The sequence below is a fragment of the Polyodon spathula genome, chromosome 2, assembly GCF_017654505.1.
Source record: "Polyodon spathula isolate WHYD16114869_AA chromosome 2, ASM1765450v1, whole genome shotgun sequence".
NCBI lineage: Eukaryota > Metazoa > Chordata > Actinopteri > Acipenseriformes > Polyodontidae > Polyodon > Polyodon spathula.
The window spans coordinates 89,597,668-89,620,525 of NC_054535.1; the positions used below are offsets into that span (position 1 = coordinate 89,597,668).

The window sequence follows — 22,858 nt, forward strand, 5'->3', positions numbered from 1 at the left end:
TTGATATTTATTTTATATCCATGCATGATTCTGAAGGTATTTGGTTACACATTTTCTACAAATTTCTAGAATATTTTTTACACTTGGAAGTTGTGGGGTAGGATGTGTAGATACATGAAAAAAAAAAAAAAAAAAAAAACTATGTTAGTGCATTTTAATTCCAAGCTATAAGGCAACAAAAGTTAAACATTTTGAAAGGTGGTGTAGACTTTCTATAGGCAATGTAATATGTACAGTTCACAGCCTACTTCTGTATAGCACTTTGTGATGGTGGTCCACTATAAATGGCACTATATAAAAATAATGATATTATATTATTATTACTCATTAATTGTGCATTTGAGAACTTTCAGCACTCTGGACAGGGTGTTTTTGACTATGGACTTTTTTAAAGCCCTTGCATACCAATGTAGCCAAGTTTATTTAGTTAGTTTTGAACCTAGCGAGGTAGGTTTGATTTATATATATATATATATATATATATATATATATATATATATATATATATATATATATATATATATATATATATATATATATATATAGAGAGAGAGAGAGAGAGAGAGAGAGAGAGAGAGAGAGAGAGAGAGAGAGAGAGAGAGGTGCCAGTTATCACAGGGCTTACACATTTACACCCTATGGATTTTTTTTTTTTTTTTTTTTTTGTAAACACTGAATCCCCCCCCCCTTCCAATTAATCTCATTAAAATGGTTGTTTACAAAGTATTATTGTCAGCTGTTGTCATATGCATCAGTTTATGTTGTGCATGACATAACATGCATTGTTGTATATTTATTTAAGTTCTATAACACACTAGGAAACAATTTCTTCCACTGATTTGACCTCTTTCAGATATATGTGGACACAGATTATCAGTAGCCAACATTCAGTATATTCCTTATATATTTATATATTTTTAGATAAGGCGCTTTTTTTTTTTTTTTTTAATTGACACATTTTTGTTGGTTATACACACCAAAAACAAAACAAAACAAAACTGCACTGACAGGCTTTCGTAAATAAGATGTACACTAGGCAGTATTAAGAAGTCATAGTTTTGTGTCAGTAATAATAACGTATCTGAATTGTTTTTAAAATCTTAAATAAAACAAAAAAACAATTAAAAGCAGAGCTCTTTATCTGCCAACTTCTCTGTATCAGACAGAATGAACGAGGAAATAAACTTTACACCAGTCACATTATTCCTTTGCCAGCAGCATGTAATAAGATAGCAGACTACGGCCACACTGTAACAGTAGAGAGTTATTGCACACTTCCTGTGGTATATTTATGACTCTGTGAGCCCAGTTCCGGTGCATGCTGATACGAGCGCTCAGTCTCCCGTCTAAATGCTGTGGAGTCAGAGGACCTTATATCACGGAACGTAAGGCAAAGAAAAGAAGATCTTGGGAAATAACTATCACATGTTTATACGATATCACACCTTGGCTTAAATTCCTATGGAGTTTTACCATTTGGGAGGTATGTGTTCATTGCTTCGGGGGAGTGAGTTCTTGGGTTTTTGTATTGTTATTGTACCGCCGGTCTGCACTAGAAAAGGTCCTTTGTGTCTTTGTTCCTGCGGAGTCCTTGACTCGGTGGATACGTGCAGGGAACTAACTCGCTTATTACTTAGGGCTATTCAATTTGATTATTTTGCAAAAAAGAAGAGTTGCATAAAAGTCAACAAGTCATTTCTAAATATTTTCTTTGCTGTACTCCATGCACACAGAAATAGAAAGACGTTTGAAGCGTGTTGTAACAATTTCCCTTTTTTTTTGGTGTGCAATTCTATTGTGTTTCTAATGGAGGAGGAGGGTCCCGGTTAGAGTCTGCGCATTGCATTGTGTCTGATAATCAGACCATCTAACTGCAGTCTGCGCATGGAGTTACAGAACGATTCAAATTATGGGTCTTTTCGTAGACTTAGCCGTTCATCAAAGCAAATACACCTGTAAAACCTTTTTTTTTTTTTAAGGAAAAAATCTAAAAATAAAGTTTAGCTAGCATCAAAAAGCTCACACCGTTCAGCTATATGAAGACATCTTTACAAAAAAGTATTATGAATGCAATCACTTTGCGCAAGTAATTGGTCTGTATGTAGCAATTGTCGATGAGGGTATTGCGAGACAGCGGCGCTTTTGTTGTGAATAAAACGTCACACATACCGCTACTGTGACTTTTTTTTTCATTTTTATTGCAGCTTTTTCATTTTAACCAACAAAATAATTACAAGAAATATACATAATAAAGAACTCAAAGTACAAATATGAACTACTAGTGGATAGTTTAAGTATATAGTCATACGCAGCTTTAAGCTTTAGCTGTGACATACTGCACAACTCATTTAAATATCTTAGAAGTGATTTAACTTCACTGACGTCTAGAGCAGGTTTAAAGTTTTAAATTATACATTGTAAGTTATTTGTGCCAACATAGTGTTTCAGTTAATTGTTTTAGTGTAAAACGTACTACAGATATTATTGGTATACAAAAGCATTCAGTAAAAATATCTCTTCTAGCAGCGTTTCACCTCACAAAGAGACACTGTACAGGCATCCCTTTGGTATGGGCATAGCAAATTACTTTGTGAGGCCCACTGGATTGATTGAAATAAAATGTAATGTTGTTACATTAAATCTGTCCAGTACCTTTTACTCCAATTATAATTAAATAATCTGTACGTCTGAGGTGATTCCTTGCTTTTTGGGAGAGACAATTTGTCAAGTTCAGCATTAGTTTAGGGGTTTAGTTTTGAGTGGCATTTATAGAATTTAAGTTGTGTATGTGTACTGTAGGTGCTTTAGGATGTGTTTTTATATGTATTATGTTTTTTTTTTTTTTTTTTTTTTTTAACAGTATTTCACAGCCATAGCGTCCATCCAGATTTGCATTAAGACATGTCAAACTCCTATTATATCAGGTTTATTATTATTGTTATTTTGGTGCGTGATATCTGATCATTTTAACTTGTATAATGTATAACCAGCTGTAGATAATATTAGATGATATGGAATTAACCAGAAGAATTTAAAACGTACTTCTTATCACGTATTTATGTTATATATTATAACAGTTGTGAAGAGTATGTATGTGCACTGTGCTATTAACGTACTTTGGTGGCTCAGATGGCAAGTTTCACAGACCTCTATTAGCATTAGTCATGGTTTAGGCCAACTTTACCTATGGTAACATTAGGTAGTCCAAGATTAAAGCTAATCAATGTATGTGAGCCCTCCCATTAGTGTATTGTGATTTTTATTCAGCTAGAAGGGGTAACTATTCATTGTGTACTGATGAATATTGATCCTGTACTTCCTTTGCATCAGTGGTTTTCAACATTGTTTAAAACTTTACCCCTTCAGTCTGGAAGTTTGAAAACGGCCTGCGTGTCACATCATTACAGTTTCCTTTTGTGAAATGCACTGGGTGCCGTAGCTATTGCCTGTAGGGAGGAGTATGCAATTGATTCTTAGCTCCAGTATAAAACAATTTCTAAATCTAAATCTGAATATGAAACCCACCGGAGATGGTGCTGTTGTTTATTCCACTTTTTTAACCAGTGACATTGTGTTTGCAACAAATACACATCTGTTGTGAAATTGAATATACAGAGTTGTGTGCTACCAGGCATCATTATTATTATTATTATTATTATTATTATTATTATTATTATTATTATTATTAATTAATTAATTAATTAATTAATTAATTAATTAATCTATTTATTTATTTATTTTTTTTTAATGCTAATGAGCAGTGTGGTTAATTTAAGCAGTATTCATCCACAGGGGCTAACTTGATTAACTACTCTGCAGTGCTGGAAATAGCTGTGTCTTTTACAGCCGTAACAAAAAAGTGCTGTGTAATTAATTGCTGTATATATTTAGGTTTTGTGCCTTTTGTAAGTTGGTGGATAACCAGGAACTATTGGCATTTTTGCCACTATTACCCATTCACTGTTCTCAGCAATTCCAGAAAATACATCAAATTTGGATTATAAACATATTCAATTTCCAATTATATGTTTACCATAAAGTACTGTAAAGTACTGTACATGTTGCAGAGTTACTTATTTCCTAGGCTGAGTCAGTCTTCTTGTGTAAGCGATTTTGGAAGCATTAAGTAAGTTTGGAAAATGTCTCTCAGTTTTTGACTTGCTGTTGACTTGGCTAAGGGGTGCAAATGAGAATTTTCCTGTTGCTGCCTCTCCTCGGAACGAATCCAAGCACACATTGTACTCAGAGTGCAGTGTACGTTTACAAGTGTGAATGGGATACGTCAGAGTTTGGATAATCCTTTATTTTTAAAATGCATTCATTTTTGAGTAGAAAGGAGTTTGAGAGTTTACATTTGTTGTTAGTTTGGCTAAGGGTCATTGTTTGAGATCAGTTCTGACGAAATCAAAATGTTATATTATTGGCCTGTAGTTTAGAGAAAGAGAACCTGACAGTTATAGTAACAATTGCAGCATCTGGGGAAAGAGTTATTAGTTCATGCATAGGGCGTTGTAGATATGTTCAGTTTGTCTTTGAGCTGCAGATGTTTTTGTAGTTTCTTTCTAGTGAACAAATCAACAACCTGCTCAGATCACTGCTGTGTTACTTTTTTTGGCTCCTGCTTTTTATTTTTTCACTCTGTTTATTGTGTAGCTTTAGACTTGTTTAAGAGAGTGACGTTTTGAAAAGGTTTCCTCTTGCTGAAAGCACTGTACATTGGGGCATTGTCATTAGGGTGTGACGTGTTGCACTCCCCTGTTGAAGTTCTGTTCAATCCCTCCACTTTATATGATGAGGAAATTAATAATAAAAAAGGCCATGAGATAGCTCCTATGAGATAATACCTAACTTCTATAATGAGCTCCTGGTGACATCTGTCACATTGCAGATTATAAAGGGATTTATTAAAACGCAATATTTTTATTTTTTTTTTGCAACATAACTGTCCAGTCTAGTTTTGAAGCACTGAACAGTTGCAGGTAATTTCAAGTTGATTGTTAAAACCTTCCAGTTTTCTGTAGCTCTATCAGGCAACTGTGTATTATTGCTATTGGCTTTTTAAATGTCTGTGTGCTGTACAGTATATATAAAACGTAACGGATAATAAACTGTGGCATGATATTTTAAGTCTTCAGTATGGCATGAAAATGATACGCAGTAATGAGACAAAAAAAAGTTTTCACAAAGGTTAAGACGAAAAAGTTGATTGATTGGTGTTGTCTGCAGGCATGGGCGTCCACGGAATTAGTTCAGGGGTTTAGAATTAAGGTGTTTAAAAGTAGTTGGGTAACGTGGTTTTGTATTGCATAATAATTCTTCTAAGTCTCATTCACATTAATAACTCTGACTTAAGCGAAAATCTGATGAAAACCAATTATGTAAATGTGCCTTCATTGGGGGGGGCAGTTCTGTTTGTCATTTTATTTTAATATAAATGCATAGATGCTTTGAGAGAGTAGCTCATACCCAAACGACAATGAACAGTAGTAACCCAAAACCCTAGCCTCCATATTGATTCCGATTATTAAATTCAGACTAACGAACACCAAGAAATACAGAGTAACATTATTTAATCTAATTAGTAAAAAGGTACCTTACTGGTCCAGGTTTCTTTGGCTGCTGGTTGTTTGAATGTTTGAGTTCTTTAACGCCACGCTGTCTTTCTCTCCCTGTAGTTTGCACACTGAAGGCACAAGTTATTTCCTGCCAATAAAAAAAGTCTCTGCTCAGCCAGCTTGTTGTCCTTTTGATCAGCTTAGTGTGCTTTCCTATAGCTTCCAAAAACATGATATCATTACCTGAATAGATGACTCTTCTGTACTACTGCATACCACTGACTGAGACACTTAATCAATCAATCAATCAATCTATTTTATATAGATTTCTTCACATATTTTATGAAACCACATTACTGGGGAGTTGGTTCCAGACCCTCACAATTCTCTGTGTAAAAAAAAGTGCCTCCTATTTTCTGTTCTGAATGCCCCTTTGTCTAATCTCCATTTGTGACCCCTGGTCCTTGTTTCTTTTTTCAGAAAAAGTCCCTTCGGTCAACATTGTCAATACCTTTTAGAATTTTGAATGCTTGAATCAGGTCGCCCCGTAGTCTTCTCTTTTCAAGACTGAATAGATTAATTTCTTTTAACCTCTGCATATGACATGCCTTTTAAACCCGGTATAATTCTGGTCGCTCTTCTTTGCACTCTTTCTAGCGCAACAATATCTTTGTTGTAGCGAGATGACCAGGATTGAACACAATATTCAAGATGAGATCTTACTAATGCTTTGTACAGTTTTAACATTACTTCCCTTGATTTAAATTCAACACTTTTCAACATATTGCTAAGCATCATGTTGGACTTTATTATAGCTTCCTTCAATTTCCGTATCTCGTATGAAATTTATAATGCAAATTTTTATTTCCTGTGTGCAGTACCTTACACTTTTCTCTATTAAATGTCATTTGCCATGTCTGCCCAGTTCTGAATCTTGTCTAGATAATTTTGAATGACATTTTCTGCTGCAACAGTGCTTGCCACTCCTCCTATTTTTATGTCATCTGCAAATTTAATAAGTTTGCTTACTATACCAGAATCTAAGTCATTAATGTAGATTAATTAACTGGTTACCTCGCTCCATTTTGAGGCTTCTCCTCTAATCAGTACTTTCTGTTTTCTACATGTTAACCACTCCCTAATTCATGCATTTCATTGAATCCCTACTGCATTCTGTTTGAGAATGAATCTTTTATGCAGGACTTTGTCAGAAGTTTCTGGAAATCTAAATAAACCATGTCATATGCTTTGCAATTATCCATTGTCGATGTTGCATCCTCAAAAAAATCAAGCAGGTTAGTTAGACATGATCTCCCTTTCCTAAAACCATGTTGACTGTCTCACAGGATACTGTTACCATATAAGTAATTTTCCATTTTGGATCTTATTATAGTTTACATATAATAGAAAGGCTTATTGGTCTGTAGTTACCTGGTTCAGTTTTGTTTCTCTTTTTGTGGCTCAGTATTACATTTGTAATTCTCCAGTCTGTCAGTACAACCCATGTCAAGAGACTGTTGTATGATCTTGGTTAGCGGTTTGCAAATAACTTCTTTAATTTCTTTGAGTACTATTGGGAGAATCTCATCTGGCCCAGGGATTTGTTTATTTTAAGAGCTTCTAGTCCCTTTAACACTTCTGCCTCGGTTATGCTAAAGTTATTTAAAACTGGTTAGGAACAGGTTGACATGTGGGGCATGTTGTCTGTATCTTACTTTGTAAAAACTTCTGAAAAGTAATCATTTAATTTATTTGCTATTTTTTTTCTCTTTGTCTGATTTTGCCATTTGTATCACTTAAACATTTAACCTTCTCTTTGAATATTCTCTCGCTGTTGTAATATTGGAAAAACATTTTGGAATTTGTTTTAGCCCCCTTAGCCCATTCAGTCCATCATTTCTGGCCACTTTTTACACTTGCAGGCAGCACATTTCGTGTTGACATCGTAGCAGGATTTCTGAGAACTGCTTGCTGTAGAGTGGTGGGTTTTTTTCAGTTTTTTTTCGCATGTACAGGATATGATCGCTCGTTGTGATCAATTCAACTTCCTCTGGTAGTACGTGTGACCGAGGACGTTTTTCTAAACGGAATGAGATTTAAAAAACATTTGGGAGCAAATTTTCCTTTCACTCTGAGCGCTGGCATCTTCTTCACGCACGCTGTCAGAACTGCCGTAAATGATACAAAACGCGACGCAAAACGTATGCAAATTAGCAAAATGGTAATGATTCGTCACACACACGTGACCTTTCCTGTATCTTAACTGGAGTAGGAGCAAAAGAAACTACAGGGAATCCTCCTGTGAAATTAAATTCTTTTTTGTTCAGTAAATGGGGTATAGCTGATTCGACCCACCCTGCTTATAATTAAAATTGTGTAGAGACTAGGGCCTATATTCCACTGAGTTACTGACACCTAAATAAATTGGTATGACTCCCAAAACTACTGTGCTCAAAGATTAATGACCACACACACAGGTATAGTATACGATTGTTTTTATGATGCCAAACTTGCCACTGAAAGGGTTAATTTTTTCCTAAAGTCTCAGCTTCATCCAGATACTCTTTACATAAAAGACAGTGATATCTGATACACTGAATCTGAAAGATACCAGAGCTGCAATACAGGGCAGAAAGAGACTGAATATATTGAATACACCGTGTAACAATTTTTTTTTTTTTGTTCCTGGGTAGTAAGTGTTATTTCCTAATTGCTTATGCCTCAAAAGTACAGAAAATGGCTATTATTCCCCACAAACTTTGCTTTTGTGACCAGGACAGTGATATTTTGAAATGTACCTCTTTCCAATGAGAAAACAGGTGAATTTGTGTCTTTTTGTTCACATAAAGTAAGAAAAAAAAACAACATATGAATCCAAATTAACATGTATTTATACTAAAGTAATACAAAAATGACTACAAAAGATTTAGAAGCGAGTAGTTTTTCGAGATTTACGATTTACAGTATAATCGTAAATCTCGCAAAAATACTAAATTCTAAATCTTTTGTAGTCATTTTTGTATTACTTTAGTATAAATACATGTTAATTTGGATTCATATGTTGTTTTTTTCTGACTTTATGTGAACGAAAAGACACACATTTGCCCGTTTTCCCATTGGAAATAGTGATATTTTGAAATATCACAGTCCTGGTCACAAAAGCAAAGTTTGTGGGGAATAATAGCCATTTTCTATACTTTTGAGGCATAAGCAATTAGGAAATAACACTTACTACCCAGGAACAAAAATTGTGTTACATAGTGATATTTGTAGCTCATAGTGTAGGTGAGAGTTTCTCGTGTCTGTTGGTGCAGAGTAATATTTAAATAAAGTATTTTCATATTAAAAACTATAATTATTAAATACAATTGGGAAATTCAAACTCCAAACTTTTATTGTGTGCAGATTGAAGCTATGTTATGTAACAATTTATTTTCTATTTTATATACCAGTACACTTGTTGTATGTATATACTCGGAATTCATTTAAAAGCTTCTTTTTTTTTTTTTTGGTTTGTTAATTGAAAAAGCGTGAAAAAGCTAGTAGTGGAACTCAGAGGTGCCGTTCATAATTCTTTCCTGTTTATTATGAAATAGCAACAGCACAGTGCTTGTGTCTCTTTAGCCTTCTCAGTAAGCACAGCTAGGGGTTAGAATATATATTCATTAATTACTATATGTGTAACACTTATACAGTATAATGCTTATTGTCAGATGCATTAGCGTACAACTCATCTGTGTATAAAAATGACCTCCCTCACCCGCCCAAGAGAACTCCCTATTTTGTATTTTCAAAAGTTGACCGGCATGCATGATTTACCACAACATTGCATGTATCACTACATATAGAGAAAAGATGACAGTTTGCAGTGGTGCTGTCTGTGTGTTTTTGAGTTACTGTAGGTTTGGAAGCAGTGAGTCCAGAGGTTCCATTTGTTTCTGACTGTGGAGTTATTCCCCATGGGATCCCATATTCTTTCCCCAAGCAAAGTACATCGGCAACCATCCCCATAAAGGGAGTTTACTTTGTCAAGCTGCCACTGTTTCAAGTGATAACGTGTAATTAACCATTCAATATGTTGACTTCCATGTAATGAAAACTCCTCTGGCAAAATCAAACACTATTCTTCAGTCTGACCTGTGACTCTGTGCAGTATTCTGTTCCATTATGTTGTTGAGCAGTAAAAATGAAAATGTTCACTTCCAGTGTATTTCCCCAGAATGATACAGATCACACGCTTTAATTATGTAAACTGTATGAGATCTCTTAATACCATTGCCATAAAATGTATTAACCTGATTTTTCATGGACGTTAAAATGTATGTTGTAAATTTAATGAGTTTTTTTCAGTAAGTTATCTACCCCCCCCCAAAATATATATATATATATATATATATATATATATATATATATATATATATATATTATATATATATATATTATACAGTATACAGTTTTTCAATTCTTATATACGGTGTGTGTGTATATCTATATCTATATCTATATATAGATATAGCTATATAGATATATACCCAGTACATAGGAATTGAAAAACTGTTAGGCGCTGTAAACATGTAGATTCATTATTAAGTCCTCAGTGAGGTTTTCTGTCTTGATGCAAGTTGAATCAGAACAGTAACTTTACTCTTGGATCGGCCCATCATAGTAAATATAAACTACTGGTAGTTTGCTGACAACTGTGACAGACCACTTCCACAAAGGCAGACCGTGGTCTTCAAGTTCAAAGCATTGCAAATATCAAAGTGCAGCCAACAATTAGCCTCTCTACAGGGATGGGAGCAAGGTTATTAAATTATAAAAGGACCGTCTATGTCAATGCTTTGAGAAGATTAAAAATGTGTTTACTAGTTATATATTTTATGACAAAAAGGAATATAAAAGTTTCATGTAGGCCTAAGTAGTGATTGTTGCATTTCATGAATGTTGCTGTGTATCGGGGATGAAATCTGTGTTAACCAAAATTAAAGCTCTCTCCACTATCTCAGGTCTGACGTTGTATTCGGACCAGTTGGTGGTGTGTAGGTTCTCAGAATATTGGCTGATTTGCTATCTCTAGAGTAAATTATCTTTTGAATTTGCCTGACATTTGTTTTGGTTGGTAATGCAATACAGTCGGAGCCTCGGGAGAAGGAAAAATATCCCAAAGAAGTGGCTGCCCCAGTTAAACGAGAGGCAGTTGAGACGACCAGTCACATGTTTTTGATTCTTAATGAAAAGAAAAAGAAGGAAATCACATCACGTTACGATTAACCGTTAAATACGTAATTTAAAATATGAGTCAATGTTTTTTTATTCCTAAATAAAATTAATCGCACCTGCGATGTTGACACGCCAACTTTCTTCAACAGCAGCCTGAGAAGCCACAGGAGACTCCAGCTCCTTCAGGAGTTCAACGTGGTTTATGCAATTTACACAAGTTACGTGTAATCACATACTCACTGCACTGTGCTGTATGGCCTGTCTTGCTGTGAAAAGCAATCTCCGTTCATCACTTGAAAAAACTGTATCCCAATTAAACAACATAAATAGCATTGGGAAAAATAGTCTCCCAGAGTTGTATCCTCCTTAAACAGCAATCCCAATTATCAGTATCCTGATTAGGCAACGCTGACTGTATACAGGCGTGAGTCAGAAGTGTTTGCAAAATTGAATTTTCTAAAATAGGCCTCATAACTGAAAAATAAAGAAAATATAGAGGATAGGTCAGATGTAGGTACTGTAGAAGCCCCCTAAAACACCCTCAGTTGTTTGCTTATTTATAATTTTGAACTTCAAAAAAAGTGGAACAAACTTTGCTCTATAGCTGAAGTTTAATGTAGAATATTGAAACATTAACCTGTTACTGACAAAAGTTGAACTCAGTTACAGTACAATGTTCCATCCACAATATGCATTATGTCCACTTAATAACCTAAATTTAAATTATATAAAGTACTAGCGTCCAACCCAAGTTTACATTCACCAGTGGCTGGATTAAGCCACTAGAAAGGAAGGGGGGAGAAATCAACAAAAAAACAGAAGGGAGACCGCACCAAAACAAGAACAACAACTCAGGTAAGACAACCATTAAATGTATTTATCTAAATGCTAGAAGTATCAGAAACAAAATTCTAGAATTTGAAGCTACTGCACTAACAGGTAACTATGATGTGATAGGTGTTACAGAAACGTGGTTGTCTGAGAGTGATGGGGACGAATTTAATATTTGTGGGTATACACTATATAGGAAAGACAGGCAGGACAGAAGAGGAGAAGGGGTAGCGCTATACATAAGAAACAGTCTTGAAGCCCAGGTGTTAAACCTGGACAAAGAAAATAAAACCGAATCAATATGGGTCAGAATAACGGACAAAAATTCAAAAGGCATAATAATAGGAGCATGCTATAGACCGCCAGATTCAGACGGTGAGCACAATAATCTGTTATATAATGACATTAGAAATGTGTGTAGCAAAGGAGAAGCCATACTAATGGGGGATTTCAACTTCCCCAAAATAAAATGGGAAAACCCGGTGGGTAGCGCGAAGGATGAAATAGAAATGGTGGAAATGACAAGTGACTGCATCCTAACACAATTTGTGAAGGCACCCACTAGAGGGGAGGCATGCCTTGATTTAGTCTTTTCAAATAACGAAGATAGATTAACTAAAACAGAGGTCAGAGAACCACTGGCAAACTCAGACCACAACATGGTCTCATTTGAAGTGTTTTTTAAATCCCCAAAAGAAATGACTAAAGCTAAGGTTTACAATTTTAGAAAAGCAAACTATGAAGGTATGAAACAGAGACTAACAGAAGTAGATTGGAGTAAAATAGAGAAAACACCCACAGAAGAAGGATGGTTGTTCTTCAAAAATGTAGTACTAGAGGCACAAAACAATTACATCCCTAAAGTAGACAAATCTAAATGTAAAACTAAACTGCCAAAATGGTTTAATAGATCAATTAAAAAAAAATATTCAGCGAAAAAAAGGCACTTTACAGAGCATTAAAAAAGGACCAAAAAGAAAGTACGCAGAAAGAGTACACAGAACTGCAAACGCAAGTCAAAAAGGAAGTTAGAAAGGCCAAGAGAGAAATAGAAATGAACATTGCTAAGGGAGCTAAAACCAATTCCAAAATGTTTTTCCAATATTACAACAGCAAGAGAACATTCAAAGAGGAGATTAAATGTTTAAGAGATACAAATGGCAAAATCGTAGATGAAGAAAAAAAAAATAGCAAATATGTTAAATGATTACTTTTCACAAGTTTTTACAAAGGAAGATACTGACAACATGCCCCACATGTCATCCAGTTCCTATCCAGTTTTAAATAACTTTAGCATAACTGAGGCAGAAGTGTTAAAGGGACTAGGAGCTCTTAAAATAAACAAATCCCCTGGGCCGGATGAGATCCTCCCAGTAGTACTCAAAGAAATGAAAGAAGTAATTTACAAACCGCTAACCAAGATCATGCAGCAGTCTCTTGACACAGGGGTGGTACCGACAGACTGGAAAATTGCAAACGTAATACCGATCCACAAAAAGGGAAACAAAACTGAACCAGGTAACTACAGACCAGTAAGCCTGACTTCTATTATATGCAAACTTATGGAAACTATAATAAGATCCAAAATGGAAAATTACCTATATGGTAACAGGGTCCTGGGAGACAGTCAACATGGTTTTAGGAAAGGGAGATCGTGTCTAACTAACTTGCTTGATTTTTTTGAGGATGCAACATCGATAATGGATAATTGCAAAGCATATGACATGGTTTATTTAGATTTCCAGAAAGCTTTTGACAAAGTCCCGCACAAAAGATTAATTCTCAAACTGAACGCAGTTGGGATTCAAGGAAACACATGTACATGGATTAGGGAGTGGTTAACATGTAGAAAACAGAAAGTACTGATTAGAGGAAAAACCTCAGAATGGAGTGTGGTAACCAGCGGTGTACCACAGGGATCAGTATTAGGTCCTCTGCTATTCCTAATCTACATTAATGATTTAGATTCTGGTATAGTAAGCAAACTTGTTAAATTTGCAGACGACACAAAAGTAGGAGGAGTGGCAAACACTGTTGCAGCAGCAAAGGTCATTCAAAATGATCTAGACAAGATTCAGAACTGGGCAGACACATGGCAAATGACATTTAATAGAGAAAAGTGTAAGGTACTGCACGCAGGAAATAAAAATGTACATTATAAATATCATATGGGAGATATTGAAATTGGAGAAGGACTCTATGAAAAAGACCTAGGAGTTTTTGTTGACTCAGAAATGTCTTCATCTAGACAATGTGGGGAAGCTATAAAAAAGGCTAACAAGATGCTCGGATACATTGTGAAAAGTGTTGAATTTAAATCAAGAGAAGTAATGTTAAAACTGTACAATGCACTAGTAAGACCTCATCTTGAATATTGTGTTCAGTTCTGGTCACCTCGCTATAAAAAAGATATTGCTGCTCTAGAAAGAGTGCAAAGAAGAGCGACCAGAATTATTCCGGGCTTAAAAGGCATGTCCTATGCAGACAGGCTAAAAGAATTGAATCTGTTCAGTCTTGAACAAAGAAGACTACGTGGCGACCTAATTCAAGCATTCAAAATTCTAAAAGGTATTGACAGTGTCGACCCAAGGGACTTTTTCAGCCTGAAAAAAGAAACAAGGACCAGGGGTCACAAATGGAGTTTAGAAAAAGGGGCATTCAGAACAGAAAATAGGAGACACTTTTTTACACAGAGAATTGTGAGGGTCTGGAATCAACTCCCCAGTAATGTTGTTGAAGCTGACACCCTGGGATCCTTCAAGAAGCTGCTTGATGAGATTTTGGGATCAATAAGCTACTAACAACCAAACGAGCAAGATGGGCTGAATGGCCTCCTCTCGTTTGTAAACTTTCTTATGTTCTTATGTTCTTAAGATAGCAAGATTTGAGCAAGCTTATCATTTGTAGTGTACATTGAGTTATCACATTATTTGGCTGTTATTTCTTAAAAAGTGACATGTTACGCTCTCCTCCACTCCCCTATATGCCTGGTGTCATCACATTTATGACATACTGTCTATTATCGTGCCTGGGTGCCATCAAAATGTTGAAAGCATAGTACTGTACATTCAGGCTTGATGTCTGTTTTCCATAAATCTTTAAGATACAGATCTGCCTCTAGTAGTCCCTTTTCTTACCAATCTGCCAACAAGATTGCTGCCATGTTCTAATAAAGTGCATGGAAACTTCCCCAAAGAAGAAGTTTTTTTCCAGAAGAAATCATCAGTCAAGGATAAGAATGACACCCCTGTGTCTATGGAGTTTTACAGTATTAAGTGATATTTTCTGTCAGAATTTTCTTCAGTAGCAGCCCCTCAGCTAATGAATAGAAAAGAATGATGTTCTTTATCACAAATCTCTCCACGTAACTCATACCCTTCCATGTACTTTCTGCTTGACTTTCTCAGTCATTCTTGACCTTCTCATTTTTGCAGCTATAGCCATTAGTTTTCAATTTGCATATAATATTAGTCCATCAGAGTGATGGATTGATTTACAGTGTAAATTTATCAATAGTGTACAGTTTTAGTTTTCAGCTCCCAACAGGTCACCGCTACTGCTGCTTTTTTCTTTGCAGTGTTATAAATGTTTCAGTTCAGTTGTTTTGTTTTTTATAGGGAAGTAAGCTGAAGCTATGGAGGACTGCTTGCATACGTCTTCTGAAAACCTGTCAAAGCTGGTGAGCTGGGCCCACAGCCATGGGACGATTTGCAGCCTCATCCCCAACCTGAAGCACTTGCTGTCTGAGGGCTCCCATGGGAACCTGACAGCCATGTGGGGCTGTACCGCCGGTCATGCTTACCACTGGCCTCTGACGGCTACCTGTCGGGCCGGATCCCAGGAACGCATGTGCTATCAGGACAGCCGCAGCTTCAACTCAGACAGTGCCAGCATTAGTGGGGCAGCCTCCGAAACACAGCCCAGTCCCGGGGAGAGATTCACAGGAAGGACAGTGAAAGCCAAGATGGACTGCAACCGGACCCAAGACTCATGCGACTTCTCCAACTGCAGTGAGCCTTCGGAAGTAGAAGACAATATGGAGGAATACGAGGATGAGAATGCCTTGTTTGACATGGTGTGTGAGTCCTCTCCAACGGACGAGGACAGTGACTTTGAAACCGAGCTGCTTAGACAGCAGCAGCACAGTGCCCCTCAGAAGAGGCCCAACACAAGCCCACTTCCTTCTGGTGCAGAGAGCAAACCTTCCTGCCAAAAGATGGAGGATAGCGGCAGCAGTGGAGGAGACAACATGATCGTGAAGAAGATAAAGCAGGAGATGCCTGAGGACTACTACATTGTGTCCAGTGCTGAGCTTACTGGGGGTATCAATGGCCCCACTTTGTCCCTCACCCATACACCAAAGCAGTCCCAAACACCTCTCCCAGGACCTTCAGCATACACAGTGCCTCATATGCCAACCACCTTGGTGTCTCCCATCCTCGGTGTCGAGAATGACTCTCGAGTTTCTGTCTCTCCCCCAATCAGTTCACATGGTATGATTCCAATGTCGGTAAGGGGCCCTGTTGCGGGACACTGTAGGCTTGTGACAAATATCCAGGCTTCCAGCCAGCCATTGACCCTTCAGATGCCAATCAGTACATCTGGAGCCAACCAGCAAATTAACATCCCCTTATCGGCCTTGCAGATTCCAGGGCAGGCTGAGCATGTCCCAATAGAAGAGCTCGTCAAACCATCGCCCAAACCAGTGGCTTCCTGCGAGGTTGCTTTGTCTCCCTCTGTGAACACTGAGCCAGAAGTCAGCTCCAGCCAGCAGCAAAGTAATGCCTCTATAGCTTTTGCAACGGATGGTAACACTGAAGCAGCATCAGGTAAGACTCCTCAGAGTGTGTCGTTCATGTGCACAATAAGACATATAAGTGTTCTTGCCAGATGTAGGAGAGTGCTAGTTTTGTCTGAAGCTGACAGCATGGGATGTGAGAGGTGGTTTACGTAAGTAATCTTTAAAGTGTTACATGACATAAACAACCCACCTGAGCATCAAAGATTCAGTACCATGTAAGCTTGAGTAACTGACAGCAAAGCTGACCCAGATGCCATCTTAAATATTAATTGACCTGTGCTGGGTATCTGATGTCACCGTTTTCCAAAACAGATTTTTCAAACTGTTTCAAAATACATATGTTGGAAAGTTTAGCATGAAATATTCATAAACAAAAGTGGCCCACAGCTAATCCCTCCTGGCAAGAACAGTAATTGGCTGCAAAACCAATGTTGGGCATGCTTGGAAAAGTATAGAAACATAACCGAGATGTAAATTTCATCACTTGCCTTGATTCTAAGACATTTTAAAGCTCCAGCACTCATTCTACACTAATCAAATCTCTGTTACAGAACAGTGTTTTACACATGCACTAAGCTGCAAATATTTCTAATTAGGCCATACAAAATTATCTAGTTGTCCCTGCAACAAACTATCAAGAACAATGGTGGGAGTTGATTCATTTGTGTGAGTTTCAAGGTAAAATTCTAATCTGATCAGTAAGTCTACTGTTTCCATTGTGCTAAATTAAATTTGCTGTTACAATCAACACATTTGTATGTAAAGCTTTCCCACCACTATAAAGTATATGTGTGTTGGTTTAATCTCAGCTGCAGTAAAGCTGTTATGTCTCACACTCATGTTCAGTTTTACAATGACAAGAAGTTTTATACTAATATATTATTATAAGGAGGGGTTCACATAACCTTTATCATTAAGTTCTCACATGAGTACCAGCAGAAAGGGTTTGGTACGCCCCAAAATTAAGGGTCATCATCCAAGTCGCTGTCTTGCTCCACCTCCTCCGACAGTTCCAACAATTGTGATATCAGGGATCAGGGATGCAAATTTGGAGCAAGATTCCCAGCGCCAGGGTAACTCATATAGCGCGAGCGACATAAAATTCTGGCACCAGTAGACATGTTTAATTTATTGTTATTCTTATTTATTTATTTTATTCGTTAGCACCATAGAAGATGATAGTTTCTCACTGGGTCTGGACTAATCATGACCCACCCACACTCATCCACAGGTGAGAAGGTTTGTGTCGTGTGAGCAGTTAGGGGGGCTTGGTTCGGGTGGTATTTAATAATTTAGCACCAGTAGGCGCTGTGGTGCTAAGCTTTCAAAACAGTTTAGCACCAATTTTCAAAAACGATTTTCACCCCTGTCAAAGATGCTCGGTTCAGGATCAAAGGTTTCAGTGGTCATCTTGCACATACGAATATGCATCGGGGCAAAAAGGCATGAGGCTGATAGGCGGGATCACAAGCAGCATTGCTTAACCCCTGTTAAGGTCCAGAGTTTTTTTGGCTGTAGTTCACTCATCCTGTAAACGTTAACTACAGTAGCATCTTGGAATTGGTGTCTTTTTTTCATAACACTCTGAACATTATGAAGTATTTCAGAAACCATACAAGCTTTTTGCTTTTTTTTAACACAATAGTTCTGTTTTTTTTAATGTTAAGTATTTTTTATTATTAAGTATCTTGCTTAGAGATACATGTATAAAAACGGGTTATTCTATGACCTGAGGGACTTTACACTACTTCTTCCTGAAAATTGTTGAAAAATATTGATGTTTTGGCAGATTACAAGACATTGTTTCACCTGAGTGATTGCAATGCCATAATACATAATACACATTCCAGACACCATGAGACTCAATAGAACTTCGGGAGGTTAGGCAGGTATGGGTCACAGCTAGATAATATGCACCCTTCCTGTTAGAAATGTACTGATGGTACATATTTGCATCTTAAAAACAATATGGAAGTCTGCATTTTTTTTTTTTTTTTTTTTTTTTTATTGGTGCGCATGCGTAAGGTTAGTATTTTATGCTGATATTACTTGTTTTTCTCAGTATCTGCATTTCAGAAGCTGTGGTTGTAGTGCCTTAAATATTTTTAGTATGTTTTCAATATTTAAAGCACTGTACAAACATCAGGTCAGATAAGTTTATTTTGCAAAGCCAACAGACTACAGTGTAGTTCTATACTCACAGTGTAGCCTTAGTGCTGGACAAATTCAGAAGTAAACTTCCAAAAACTATCAGCGAAGCAAGATGCCAACATTTCTGGAATGAAAATGGTCTTTTGGTTTAAAAGTTACAATGTATAGTGATTAATGGGGGGGGGATCTATAGTAGTGTTAAAAGGGGGTTCTACAATTTATTTTCTTAAATGGTATTTATCATTAAACTTTGATATGTGTTTATGTTTTTGGGGTGCAGACTATTCTTCTTTTGGTTTGTTTTTAATTTGATTTAATTTGTTGTTTTTTACAGTCTTGGAGAAACCTTGTTTATTTTGATTTTTCTTTCTTTTATTTGGAATCGGCAATTGTTTTTTTTTTACCCCATGTACTCCCCAATTTGAAGTGCCCAATTTAAGTCTGGCTCTCCGCTGCAAACCCCTGCGAGAGATGAAGACGAACACACGTGTCCTCCGAAACGTGTGTCATCAGCCATCCATTTCTTTTCACTCTGCAGGCCCACCATACAGCTACCTCAGAGCTACAGCGTCGGAGGACCACGCAGCTCTGTGCCGCTAGCAGGCAGGCCCGCAGGTGCCTGGCCAGTCTACAAAAGTGCTCGGCCAATTGTGCGCCGCCCCATAGGAGCGCCTGTCCACGGCCGGCAGTGGAATAGCCTGGACCCGAACTGGTGACCTCCAGGCTATAGGGCGTACCCTGCACTCCACACATGACTTTATTGGTTGCGATCCTCGGGAGCCCCCTACTATGACTTTTCTAGGTGTTATCTGGCAAATACTAACTCTGTTATTCACAGTATATACCACACACTGAGCACACAATTGGTACAGTTTGGAGGACCAACGTGTAGCAGCCAACTTGTGTAGGCATAAACGTAGTTATAGATATTTATAAGAGTAGATCATCTCTGACAAATTCCCGACCATCTATTTTCCAGGTGGTCTCCTTTTCTATCTTCCCATCAGGGGAAATCAGATGGCAGATGAGTGGACAGCGTTGTCAGTAACAGAAACTTGGATGTTGCAACTAGCCTAGGTTAAACCCAACTTAATAGTATTTAACAAACTGGCAGCTTTTAGATTACAATTCAGATTTCATAAATCTAGTGGTTCCTCACCAAGAAAAAAATGCCAAAATAAAGACACTAATGTAATATAATTTGAAGCTGTTCAGTTTTTTTATTTTAGTGATAGTTTCAGTATAGTTAAAGACAAATACAGTACATGTACACTACCACTGTATATTTAGGGCTCTTTGTTTTCGGTTTTTGGTTTTGGTCACGTGATGTCCCTTTTTAGTTTATATTGAGTGAACTCTGTTTCTTAATTAAACTCCTGTGAAAGTGTTGATTGTAAAACAGGTTCACTTTTGTTTTTTCTCCCGTAACTGGAATGAGACTGTGATTCTATTTCATTGATAATGGAAAAGAAAAGAAAAAGGCAGCTCCTTAAAAAAGCAAGTTCAGTTAAATGGCTTTTCCTGGATTTAAAATCTTAATGACTCGTTGCAAAAATGTTATAACCTGTTTTGCAATTAATAATGTCCTCTTAATTACGATTTAATTAAATCAATTTAACTTAACTCGCAGTTTGTGTTCTGGAAAGAGCAGAGCTGTGTGAAACTTTGAGCCCCATGCAAGTGTCTGTTTCCATTCTTATTCAGTGTTAGCAAGAACTACCCCTAGGACATACCCTTTTTAAATAGCTGTTTCACGTTTTACAAAGAGCTATTTGTCCATGTCCCTTGTGGGTTAAAGTATGTCCCGGTACTTATGTGAATACAGTGTCACAGTTGGTGTTTTGACTGCTGCATCTTCTGTTGGTACACAGTAAATATACATATGCTGGGCTGTATAACAACGGAGCAAAAAAACACTAAAATAAAAACACACTGAATGTATTAGACTGAATTTCCTATCAGTCTATCCCTGTATTGCTTATGTGAATACAGAATGGGGTGTATTTTATATGTTGAATTTCAGCTGTCTCAAGTAAAGATGGTCTAATAGGAATAAAGTTTCTGATCACCATGAAGATATACTGTAGTCCACATAAACCTACTGCCATCCTGAACAGCCTAGACATGTTTTAGGCTTTCATTTTTAGAGAATCAACTCTAGCTGGGAGAAGGACCTACAACCTCATTAAAACTTTTAATAACCTGTGTCTGAACAAGCTCCTAGTTTTAACTGGTTCATCGTCTGCCATCTTGCAGGGATCCTTGGTAAACTGAGTATTGCTTTGATATTATGCATGGAATTATTCAGTGTAAAGTTGGTGGGTACAGAATTGAACCGCGATAAACGTACAGGTTAGCATATTTACTTCACCAAGGTACAGAAGTCCTATGCACATGTACAAAACTAGAACATGCTTGCAGTCACTGTATTACTGATGGACCAATCAAATTACTTGCTAAAATTGCCAGCCTTTCTGAGGTTGCCATGTTGGGAGTACAGTAGCTGCAGAATCAAACCATGCAGCCATTTAAGAAGTGTGACAATATGTATTGTTACTTTAGCAGGACTATTAATATTATGTGTGTACACAATATGTAATCTGTATAGTGGTGAATTGTACAGTGTATTGTTTAATAGTGGTAGGCTTTCTGAAATCTCTCTTCCTTGTGAAATTGCTGAGTAAATTCAAGATAGATTTGCAGGCATATTTTCCTATGATTTATTCTTTTAATTACTTTGCTGTGGGTTGCTTGCAGCTCAAGCCTGAAAACAGCCAGGGTGTAAATTTGATTTAAGAATGTGTAGTGGCAGTGTTTTAAATATTTCCACAAGGGATGTAGGATTTATCTCCTTGGGTGTTACTGAACAGGCAATAGACTTCACAATAAAATACATTGCTTACTGTTGCTGACTATTGAGTACAGTATGTATTGCTGCAGTATCTTTAACAGTGATAATAGTTTTAATATTTGTATTCACCTTTCAAAATTATAGATCATATTCAGTCATTTTAATTTTGTTTTTACATTACAACATCACAACAAAGTGCCATGCAGCTCGATCCTCGAAGGGACATCAGCAAAATGTGTGTGAGACTTTATAAAAGTGTGTGTGCATATTTTATAAAATAATAAATCTCACTTTGTCTGTGCACTGAAGAATCACGATTGCTTTGAAAGGTGTCGTATCTTGGATGTGTTTTTTTGTTTTTTTCACTGACTGTTTCCCAGATGACATTAGTTAGAAAACAAACTGTTTGCAATTGATTTCATATGGGAAACACCCAGAAAGTAAAACGATACGTATGTAAGTAGTCCCATAGATCTCATACTGCTGTGTGAAAATGTGTGTGGCACAATAAGAGCAGTAGGGATTTTTATAGTCAGTCAGTTCAAGGAGGAATTTGGCATGAAGGTGTCATTTCACATGCTTAAGACAGAAGACCGGTTTAAGTAATGAAATGTATCCGTGTTTTTTAGAAAACTGCAGAGCTTTCACTTAGAAAATGCTGAAGAATTTTGAAATCATAAATTCAATAGCAAGACGAGTTATGTTGTATTTTCTTTTGTGGCACGTATACTATAAAGATGGTTGCAAGTACTTTATAGCAAGGCTTGTAAGCAGTGAAAATCCATCACCAAGAATAAATAACATGACAGGTGTAGGTCCAAAAACCAGAACAAAACAACTGCTGCTTAACAGGTGGCTGTGCATTAAAATCGTTCAGGGGTAGGCTTCCTTGGCTACTCCAGTCCATTTTCAGGTGTTGATATCTGGTGCCAGTTTCCTATTCCGTACTGACTATATTAAACTGTACTTGGCAGCATTTCAAAGACATTTTCCTAATTTGTTTTAGGTATTTTACACACCCAGTCCTTGTACAGAACAAGTTCTCGTTTTTGATTATCACTTAAGCTACAGAAAAACAAAGTTGTGTTTTTGTTTTTTTAATGACTTTTTCCTGTATATCTTTTGATTCTTGACTGCTTGTACCAAAGTGTCAATTTCCTGTATCAGAACAGTTATGAGATTTGCGTGCAAGTAAGTATTTTAAGTTGTAGCTGGTGTCAACATGAACATTGATTTAAATAGAACATCCAGGATGTAGAAAATGGTAACTGGGATGATATGTTAAAGTAAGAAAACAGAATTAGGAACCAGTGCAACCTCTGGTTTCACAAATGAGTAAATACTGTAATTTAAAAAATAAATAAATAAATAAATAAAAATTGTTACACAAAATCTGACCCTTAACATAATTCAAAATGTTGTTTTTTAAAGATTTTTTTTTTAATTGTC

At 36.7% G+C, this 22,858-nt stretch overlaps 1 protein-coding gene across 1 annotated transcript in view; it reads left to right on the forward strand.

Annotated features, from left to right (window-relative positions):
• The first annotated feature begins 675 nt into the window (after nt 1-675).
• The window catches only part of LOC121303381 (uncharacterized protein KIAA1958-like), a 36,600-nt gene continuing 14,417 nt past the window's right edge, over nt 676-22,858 (forward strand). Inside the window, exons 1-2 of the mRNA XM_041234048.1 lie at nt 676-1,483; nt 15,224-16,435. Coding sequence (XP_041089982.1) covers nt 15,241-16,435 — 1,195 coding nt within the window. The 5' untranslated portion in view covers nt 676-1,483; nt 15,224-15,240. The remainder of the gene's footprint in view (nt 1,484-15,223; nt 16,436-22,858) is intronic.